We start from the raw sequence: 10440 nt of genomic DNA, 5'->3' as shown, positions 1-10440 counted from the left end.
TTTAGTATTTTCATACAATATTATCGCCAGTAATTTCATATTGGTTGTTTGCATTGAATGATATTTATGTTTGTGTTGTTTTACGGTTATAGTGGCATCAGTTTGGTACGCATTTATTTAACAATTATTGACGACTTTTCTTGTGTAATCATTGGACAATCTCCCAACAGATAAACGGTAAGATAAGGAAATTATAACACTTACGCTTTAGTTAGAGGAGTCAATGTAGAAAACCTTGCATAGTTTCGGTTTCGGAAAAAATCAAACAAGCTTATATTTTTCTAAAACATTTTTTGTTAGTTTATATATCTTATCTTAAAGTGAAAAGTTCTACTCACAGATGCCTCTAATTGTTTATTCATTATTTAAACAATAAAACTCTTTTATATTAAATAATTTTAATACATATCGGTGAATTCATCATTTTTGTTCAAAAATGTTTCTAGTTGCTTTTTGATTATGCTGAATTCGAATATGTCATTAAATCAGGGCCATAAGTAAATACGATGTTGGGGGCCCCGGGGCAAAAGTGATCTGGGACCCCCCTACCGGTGGGTCTGGGTTTAATCACCCAGCAGAAGGAGTCCGGAAAAATTGATATTTAACCACTTGAAAACGCATTTTAATGTACTCCATGACTAAAGTTTCCTGTAGGGGAACACGGGGCGGAATGGCACGTCTAATGTTGATGCCTTGGCTAGTCAATAAGTTTTTATTGAAAATGAAAACAAAGTACAGAAATTAATTAATCAATTATTCTTAAAGATAATAAATAGAATAAAACTTTAGAAAAAATAAAGATTGTTGACAATTTTACTTGATACGAAAAGTAGTTCACTTTTCCCGTTCCGCCCCGTATGCGGGGCAGAACGGGATTAAATTTTTTTAATAGGTTTTAATGAATACAGTCATAAGAAAAGCATGGAAAAAAGTATAATTAGTGGGAAATAACTTTTATTAATATTACGCCTAACACAATTTTTAATTTACACATAATTCACAGATGAAAACTGATTCATCATCCTCACTATGTACGTCTGCACAAGAATTATGTGCCCAACTGCAGCACGATGAGCATGCTACCCATCCTTCATTGGAAGTTGAATAGAAGTCTTGGCAGTATAAACACTCGGCATCATCTTCAGTGTCACTGGAATCAGAGTCTCTTGTCTTGACTTTCAGACCTTTATTTAACAACACCCTCTTCTTTTTAACCACTTTCTCTTTAGTGGCTTTACTTCCGTCTTTACTGAAGCTGACTTTTCTTTTTACTCGCTCTACTTTTTTAGCCGCCTTAGTTTTTGTTTCTTCCTTGGCCTTTTTCAACTCTTCGAAATATGGCGATAAAGTCAGAATTGCTGTTTTTCCTTTTTTTCGAGAAGTTCTTTTCTTATTATGTTCCACTTTCGGTATCGGTAGAACATGTTGAGGAGAAGCAGTCGGAAATGACGTTGGGTTACTTATAGCTGAAGGAATTTGAACATGATCTGGCATCCATGAACACTGAGGAAGAACGGGTAGGTGTTCACCGTTAGATGCTGGTGTTTTAGAGTTTGTTCCGATGAGTTCAGTGGTGGCATCATTTTGACTAATTTGTTCCTCCTCGGCTACTTCATTTGTCGTTGACAAATCATTGGCATTTCTGGGCTCCAAATTATCATCTATTTCTATTTGAATATCTGTTGGTGCAGATGGAAGAAAATCGTCTTCAGTAAATGCATTAACATCTAGAGGCCAAATTGCTGTTTTCTTGAAGCCGTTCAGTGCTGTTTTCATTGTAGCTGCATTAATAAATGCAGTTCCAAACAACGATGCAATCTGAAATAAAGTCACTACTTTTCCAGGGTTTGATCTTAACCATTTTCGCACTTCCTCTTCATAATAAATACTAATAGGCCTCATCAGTGAAACATCTAAAGGCTGAAGACGGTGCGAACAGTGGGGAGGAAAGCAGAGCAATATAACTCCGTTATCTCGAGCAAGATCAATGAGTTCAATGTTGTTCGTATGTGTCGAATGTCCGTCGAACAGAAGCAAAACAGGAGTATCTTTTATGGCCTTAGAAAAATATATAAATTTTTTAAACCAACTGACAAACGTTTCGGTTGTAATCCATCCCGAGTCGGAGACTTCTGCCCAACCTCCAGGTGGCAAACCCAACTCGAACTCTTGCTGCTTCCGTTTCCTGGGGAAAATTAACATCGGGGCCATGTAAGATCCACTGGCAGAAAAGCACAACTCCACAGTCACAGTTTCACCTCTCTCAGATAATGTTAGCGTGCCTTCCTGCCGTTTCCCTTTCGTTGCTATTATTTTGGAGTGTCCTTTTGGATTCACGCTAATGCCGGTCTCATCACAATTAAAGATACGATCAGAATTCAGTTTATATTTATCAATGCATTCTTTTAGAAGAGATTGGAATTGTGCTACAGCTACCCGATTAAAGCCCATCGCACTAGCTCCAGAGGTTGCCTCAGGTTTTCTTATACTTAAATCGGGATGTCTCTTCAAAAAGCCATTAATCCAGTCTTGTCCTGCTGTTTGATTAATTTGGTTAAAATTATGAACGATTCCATTGCGGTGTGCTAACTGATACGCTAGCCTGCGTAAATCTTTCATGGATAATCCAAACAATCTTTTTTCCATGTTTTTAACGTAATTAGCAAGTTCTAACTCCTGCTGTTCATTGAAAATACACGTAAATTTTCCTGACTGTTTGTTAATGCGAAATTCCGGACTATCCCGCTTTTTCTTCACATATCGAGCCAATGTTGATTTTGGTACACCATATTGAGACAAGGCTTTGTCTAAACTTGTATTACCGTCAATTACTGCGGATATTGCCTGTTCCATAGAATCTACAGGCCAACTTTGTCTCTCTGTTTTTCTAACATAGTTTCGCACCATCTGTAACAAGAAAACTTGAAGGTACTTTTTTCTTAAGCAACAAAAGATAAAGCGGGGCGGAATGAGACATGTCTCATTCTGCCCCGTACCGTTCTGCCGCGAAGTTCGTTATTTTGAGTTTCAAAGTTTTGTGAGGTTATATAGCAATATTTTAAAGAACTATGGGGGTTTACAGCAAGCTAAAACGTCTATTTCAATAGTACATAATGCTGAATAAGCAATAAGAAAAATTTAACCACCTACCTTCAAATCTGAAATGGACAAAATATGCAACAAAACAACTGAAATTCACAAATACGTTATAAATACCACCTTCGCTTCGCAGTGAACAATGGCGACTACCAGATACAGAACTACTCATCGGAGCGTAGCTTACTACCAAATATCGTAGATGGCAGCATAATACACACTTCAAAAAATACAAATCTGATTCTACCCCGCCGGTCCATTCCGCCCCGTATTCCCCTACCTACCTACATATTGCTATTTTAGTTGACCAACACAAAAAAAAAATTGAAATCACATTATTTTAAGCTAAATATTTACCATCAATATAACATCTTTTCTGTTTTCATAAAAAATATACTACATATAATGTTACTTACATTCTTCGGCTATAATGTAGGTTTTTAATCGCGTTATATTGCCTATAGGCAGTATAATGCGATTACAATCGCGGGGCCTCCTTCGCCGGTGGCCCCGAGGCACTACCCCGGTTGCCCCAATGGTAGTTACGGCCCTGTCAGACATTACAATTTGAAAATTCAAAATAAATTTTTTTGAGCACTTATACAGTATGTCTGCGTAGATTCGAACCATATGAGAAACATTTTTATTATCAATTTTACGAAAAAAGTTATTCTTCATGAAATGCTCTGAGTGGTCTTAAATCTGAGATACAAAAAAAAGCCAGATAAACCATCAGATATCAAAGCTTATCAATTTTATACGAGGTAAGTCAAAAAATAGGAATTTAACTCAAGGATAAAGTACTTTTATATTTAACAATATACGATTTTAATTTTAATAAAATATGTATTGTAATAAAATATCCTTGTAAATAAAAAATTAATGTTTCCAAATATTTCTCAAATTACCGATAACCAACATATCATTTTATTACAATTATAATAAATATTTAATTATTAATTTTTTAATTTTAAGAAAAAATTCTTTATACAATTCTTATCAGATTCTTTATAAAAAGCTCTGCATTATCTCAAAACGAAGATTCAATCGTAATATATCACATTTTACCAACTTTATATGAGGTATGTCGAAAAATATGAATTTCTCTCTAAGAGTTAAGTACCTTTATAATTCACAATAATATTTCAACTGGAATGATATAATTGCATATTTAAACATAGTTTTTAATTGCGAACAACTTTTTATAATAAAATTTTTCAATATTGTAAAATATAAAGGTGGTATACGTACTATTGAGCGAAATTAATATTTTTTGATATACCTCGTATAAAATCAATAAAATTTAATATCTGATTATTGCAACTTAGGTTTTATACCATGCAGAGCATTTTATGAAGAATAACTTTTTTTCGTAATATAGATATGTAATAAAAAAGTTTCCCATAGGTTCCATGCTACGCAAACACACTGTATAAGAAATCAAGAAAGAATTGTTCTAACATTTACTATTTTTAAAGCTGGTTATTAAATGTATTGAAGGTAATGAAGGTAAGTTGTACAGATAACAACAAAAGAAGTTGTTTATTTGGAATGGCTCTCCAGTCTGATATTTGCATGAGAGTTTAATCTCTGTTCGGAGAGTTTAAGTCTGTTCTGTCGGACAAAATAAATGTGCCGTTTTCGTGGTCTGACCGTTCCAAATTTTTAACCTGTTCCACAATTAAAACTACCCCTGTTCCAGTGTTCCCATATATCAAAGTTTATCCGACTAGACACGCTTAAGCTATTAACAAATTTTCAGCTTGCCATTAATCAACTTTTTTTTCATACACGGGGTCTAGACCTATAATTGTTTAACGCGGGAGCAGTCGCGCTCACTTCTGTTACGTAAGCAGTCGCGCGTAGAACAAAATCTAACAATACGAATTTAAAACAAATTTCAATTTTATAATATTTTTGTTTGCTTGTTATGTTAAAAATATCTATTTCTAACAATTTTAAAACTAATTGGTTCCCACCAAAGCCATAAATTACACAAAAAAAAAAATAAAAATGAAATTAAAAAAAAATAAAAAAAAATCCTACGCATTACTACAATATTCTTCGAGGCACTTAGAAGTGGAAAGTTATGTTGCAAAATTTTTCATTAAGTTATCACGGAAAATGATAAAAAGTTGGATTTTTTCTAAGGCGCGACTGCTCCCGGGTTAAAAGGGGCCCCCTTTCAAATTCTGCGGGGAGGCCCCGACGGAGTTTGTTACGCCACTGAGTCCTAGTTAAAATATTATAAGAGTTATAAGACGCAAAAGCATGTATGCTCTCCATTAGTGAGAGAGTGAAGGACGATGAATCCAATAAATCAATCAATTTCGATATTTTATTTTTAAAATCATTAAATAATAACGATGACTTTGAAAAGGACATTGAAAACTACTTGCAATCTATAAGACCTGGACCACATACAAATATTTTATTATGGTGAAAATCATATACTAGTGTTTCAACCGTTTTATCTCGGTTGGCTAGGGATATTTTGTATGTACAAGCAACGTCCGTACCAGTTGAGCGGCTTTTTTCTGAAGCAGCGCTGGTACTATGTAACGAATAAAAGGCGCTCTTTAAAAGATAAATGTATCAAAGAACTCATTTCTGTGAACAGATGGATGAAGAGCTCTTTAAAGGATAATATTTGTGAGATTACAATGTAATTTATCATATTTCTTGTATATTTTAAGATAATTTTTTAATAAATAGATATAGTGACAAATGAATTAAGAATAAGAATATTTTTTTTATTAACTTATAGAGTATTGTATCGATATCGTATCAAAATTAATATCAATACGACATTTTTATAAGAAGGTATTACCGATATCGATACACGATATGATACTTCATTGGCATAACCAATAGGTACAATACTCCATACTTAAAAAGTATTGAGAGAGATTTATTTTGAAGAGAGATTTTTTATTGAAAATGAACATGTGGCATTCTTATGACAGGCACATCTTAAAAAAAAGTAACCGTGAAATTTGTGCACCCCCCCCCCCAAATATTTGTGTACGTTCCAATTAAATTATTATTGTGTTACCATTAGTTAAACACAATGATTTTATAACTTTTTTGCCTCCTAATAATTTTTCGATAAACCAATTTTTATTGAGATATTTTAAACATGATAAAACCTGCCATGAACCATTTAAAAATATGGTAGTTTTACAAATGTTCAAAATATCGCGATAAAAACTGGCTTATTGAAAAAGAACAAGGGGTCAAAAAAGGCAACTTTTTCTCTAGTTGCGTTATAAAAAAACGAATTTAATACATTGCAGCAGAAGTAAATAATTGAGCCTTCTTTAATAAAATTTGCCACGTCTTCAAAAATGATTTTTATTCTGTTTTCCTTTACAAATTTTTAATTACGTTACATTGTCTAACAACCCTTCTAAATTAAAACACACTCTTTTCCCCTCTTCCAGCCGGAACAAATAAGACGAAGCACCTAAGAAAATATCGATGCTTCGACTTCAGCGCTGACCTTTCCCCACCCTACCGAACAAATAAGGGTGTGTTTTAAAAATGTTCTAGCAGGGGAAGCGAATAAAAGAAGCGCATTTTTATAACAACCCCGGCGAATAAGACCGAGCATGTGCCCCTCTTCGTTTTTTTATGTCTCTTTCTAACGATATAACGTTATTCTTTTCTGTCCAATTGGGGCACGGGCGACCGAGTGTAGGGTTGGAATTTTTAAGTTTGGTTTACTTGTTTATGTTTCTTATTGGTTTGGCCGAGTTCGGAAAAAAGTTGAAAAAAGGTCAGGTGGGTGGCTAGAAGGGCGTTGGTTGGTGACTTTTGTGAGGTGTATTGCGTATTGGCAGTTTTTAGGGACAAGGGACGTTTCTGAAATTTTAGGAATTACAATTATTATTGAATACTTTATACTTTATTGTTAAAGTTTGGAACTAGTCTGAATTTATAAATGTTTTTATTATTATCGATGGAATAATAGTTTAACTACAACAAGATACATTTTTTAGTTTATATTAAAAACTTGATAATTGCAGCAGTAGTAATTGAAATTATTGAAATTAGTAAATTAATTAGTAAATTTAAATTAGTAAATTAATTGAAATATTAGGGACATGTTCGATAATATAGATCCGGGCATATACCTGATGACTGGCTGGAAATCTCAAGACCTACGACCAATTACTTACAAAGAAATAAATACTTAAATTCATGAATATTGAAGAAAAATATGCCATGATGTTACCAAGGGCTCGACAGGACAGGACCTTGAATTCGTGTCATTGAAAGAAAACCCTAGACCCTTGAAATTTAATACACCGATTACCCTTGGTCTAACAAAAAAAAACGTATTTAATTTAAATTCAATAAATGAATGGCTACCATAGTTATAAAAATAATTCTGGATATAGGCAAGTGGATTAAGAAGGTACTTAAAACTTGGTACGGCTCTTCTTAACGCATTTCATCACCGTTTTAATTTTTCCTGATGCGTGTATAATACTTTGATGTTCCTCTTGTTTTTTTGGCAATCAAATGGAATGAAGAAAGATATCAAATCCAGAATTCAGAAGGCGAAGTTTTATCTAAATTAAGAATATATTTTATTAAAATGAAGTTATATACTGAAAATTGGATTGGTAAAACGTTAGAGATACGTTCTACTGTATCCATGAAAAAACAAAGCATGGAACAGAACATAATGGAGAAAAATCCTAGAACAAGCCAGGACCCAAAAAGGGTTGTCGAGCTACTGATGATGATGACGCTGGCGTTGAAGTAGGTATACACCATGATAGAAAAACTACTAAAAAAAGTGCCTGTCTTCGAAATATTTTTTCATGAAGGAATTCTCTGAATATTAGCAATATATCAAATTACTAATAATTGGGACGTGTCAGGAAGAATCTTCAAGAAACAAGAAATCACGTTTACAATTAAAAATAGAACGCTGGAATACCATGGACTTCTGATGATACATACCTAATAATCTATTAAAAATACCACTATCTAAAAATACTTTATTTTTATAAGAAATACACATTTGATTAATACAATCTTCTTCCTTCTTTGTCCTTTATCATTCGTAAGGTTGCTATTCAGCCTTCTCTTTCCTGCGCGTGGTGTATTTCCTCTGTGAGAGATTAATCGGTGTTCTTTATTAGGGTTAAGCATCGACGTAGTAGTATGTCCCTTCGCTAGTTCTTTTACCATCTCCCTTTCTTTACTCAAAATTACTTAGAGTTGTAGAGACGATCAACAGAAAGTTGACCTTCCGCGCAGTCATGTCTTGAATACAAAGGGGCTCGGGCTCCATACTTATGTGGGGGAAACTGTGACTGCCAATAAGAGCAAAACCTAAGATAGACTGCGACTTAAACTTGGATTACCTTCGAAAACTCAGGACTACCAACAAGATCACCTGAGATATAACTACCAGGATTCCAAACTTGAGATACATTTTGGACTACCTTTGCATTTCCTGAATCAGGGCGAGTTCGGGACTAACTAGAACTAACTCTGGACCCCTTTACATGGAGCTCGAAGACACAAGTCGAACTTAGCGGAACTTAACGTCTATTGGGTGGTCGAAAATTAACTTGTACTTAATCTAACAGCACCACTTTCGGCACTTTTTTTGAGAAATTAGTGTCTAAACAGCCTTGTGGGCAGTCTTAACGGAAATTATGTGATACAATCAAAGCGGTAGATTTTTTTACTTTTCAAGGGCAAGGGATTATAAAAGGATATTAGTAAGTACAGATGAATTTAGGCGGTAAATTCTTTAACCTATAGGTATAACGGGGATTTTATTGGCACAACCAAAAAATTATTTCTTTATAAAGTATTTTCAACAATTAAGGTGATGTACAGGATTATTAAAATAAAATTTAATAAAACAACCAAAATTAGGCAAATATAGCAAACGTCATTTTGACACGTTACAACTTCAGTGTAGAGATTATATATTGTTGAAAACAAATAATAGTTCTTAGGCCCCATATAAAATTATTATTTATGACCACACCGTTGAAACTTTTTGTACTTGTTATTTGGGTGGAGTCGGACAAATTTCGAGCTTAGCGCATCATGGCAGTGGGGCGTTTGTCTGTCAAGCGGTCACGAAGTTGTCAATTTTATGCAAGAAAAAAATTTATAACCACATTGGTCATTTTATTTTAATCAATGGTTTTTATCGTATAAACAGCGAAAATAATTTTGTCGGACAAAAATATTGGGGCATACGACGCGTCGGACACGCTAAATATGTCAAATTTATGAAAATAAAAAATTTATTACCACATTGCTAATTTTATCAGAATATACCATAAAACATTTTTACAATAATGTGGTAACCTTGTCGGACAATTTTCATGGGGCATATGCACAGTCGGACGCGCCGAAGATGTCAATTTCCTGAAAATTTTTTATTTATTACCACAGATGTCATTTTTCTTTTGTGCTGTTCTTTTACATGTGTAATGCATATTGGATCACTTGTCGGACAAAAATAATGGGGCGTTTTGGAGATACAGGGTGTCAAAGTTAAACTTTTTTTTTATTTATTATCGAATATTTCCTGACAGGTATGAGATAACAACATGAAATTTGGTATGTGGGGGTTTCTTGGGTCGAGGAAACTAAATTCCCTACCAAAAATTATGCATTGCCCAGAGGGCGCCACATACGCCTTTCAGCACTCATTTATTACGTTCAATTTTTTTACCCTCACTCTGTATAATTTTGACATTAAAATTTTTATTGTCCTATTAGTTTTACTTAAAAAAGGTATACTTCTTTCATCTCCCTAAACTCAACCGTTTTCGAGATAAACGCATTTGAAATCTGCGATACACCATCATTTTTAGCATAATATCATTGTAGTTACACCCGAAAAATAACTTAAAACCATAAAATTATCCAAAAATGTATCGCAAATTTCTTCAAATGGAATTTGCGATGCAATGACATAAATTTGAGAACTGCTATATATTATGCTAATATTATGCTAAAAATGATGGTGTATCGCAGATTTAAAATGCGTTTATCTCGAAAACGGTTGAGTTTAGGGAGATCAAAGAAGTATACCTTTTTTAAGTAAAAATAATAGGAAAATAAAAATTTTAATGTCAAAATTATACAGAGTGAGGTATAAAAAAAATTGAACGTAATAAATGAGTGCTGAAAGGCGTATGTGGCGCCCTCTGGGCAATACATAATTTTTGGTAGGGAATTTAGTTTTCTCGATCCAAAAACCTCCACATACCAAATTTCATGTTGTTATCTCATACCTGTCAGGAAATATTCAATAATATATAAAAAAAATTTTAACTTTGATATCCTGTATCTCGG

General features: G+C 33.6%; 1 protein-coding gene across 1 annotated transcript; it reads right to left on the bottom strand.

Annotated features, from left to right (window-relative positions):
• Nucleotides 1-981: 981 nt before the first annotated feature.
• Nucleotides 982-9575, bottom strand: LOC126882578 (PHD finger protein 13-like). Its single transcript, XM_050647551.1, has 2 exons — nt 9527-9575; nt 982-1679 (listed from the first exon to the last, which is right to left on the bottom strand). Exons 1-2 carry the CDS (start codon nt 9573-9575, stop codon nt 982-984), a joined length of 747 nt encoding a protein of 248 aa, XP_050503508.1.
• Between the last annotated feature and the right edge of the window lie 865 nt (nt 9576-10440).

Source organism: Diabrotica virgifera, chromosome 3 (assembly GCF_917563875.1).
Source record: "Diabrotica virgifera virgifera chromosome 3, PGI_DIABVI_V3a".
NCBI classification, from domain to species: Eukaryota; Metazoa; Arthropoda; class Insecta; order Coleoptera; family Chrysomelidae; genus Diabrotica; species Diabrotica virgifera.
The sequence above is the reverse complement of the archived record's forward strand: the minus strand, read 5'-3'. Positions and strand labels throughout refer to the sequence as shown.

Bases quoted from the DNA above. Each gene is read 5' to 3' on its own strand.
- LOC126882578 (XM_050647551.1), bottom strand. From the start codon at position 9,575: ATGCATTACACATGTAAAAGAACAGCACAAAAGAAAAATGACATCTGT. The intron at 1,680-9,526 runs GTAATAAATAAA...CTGCACCAACAG, and splicing joins AAAGAAAAATGACATCTGTG to ATATTCAAATAGAAATAGAT.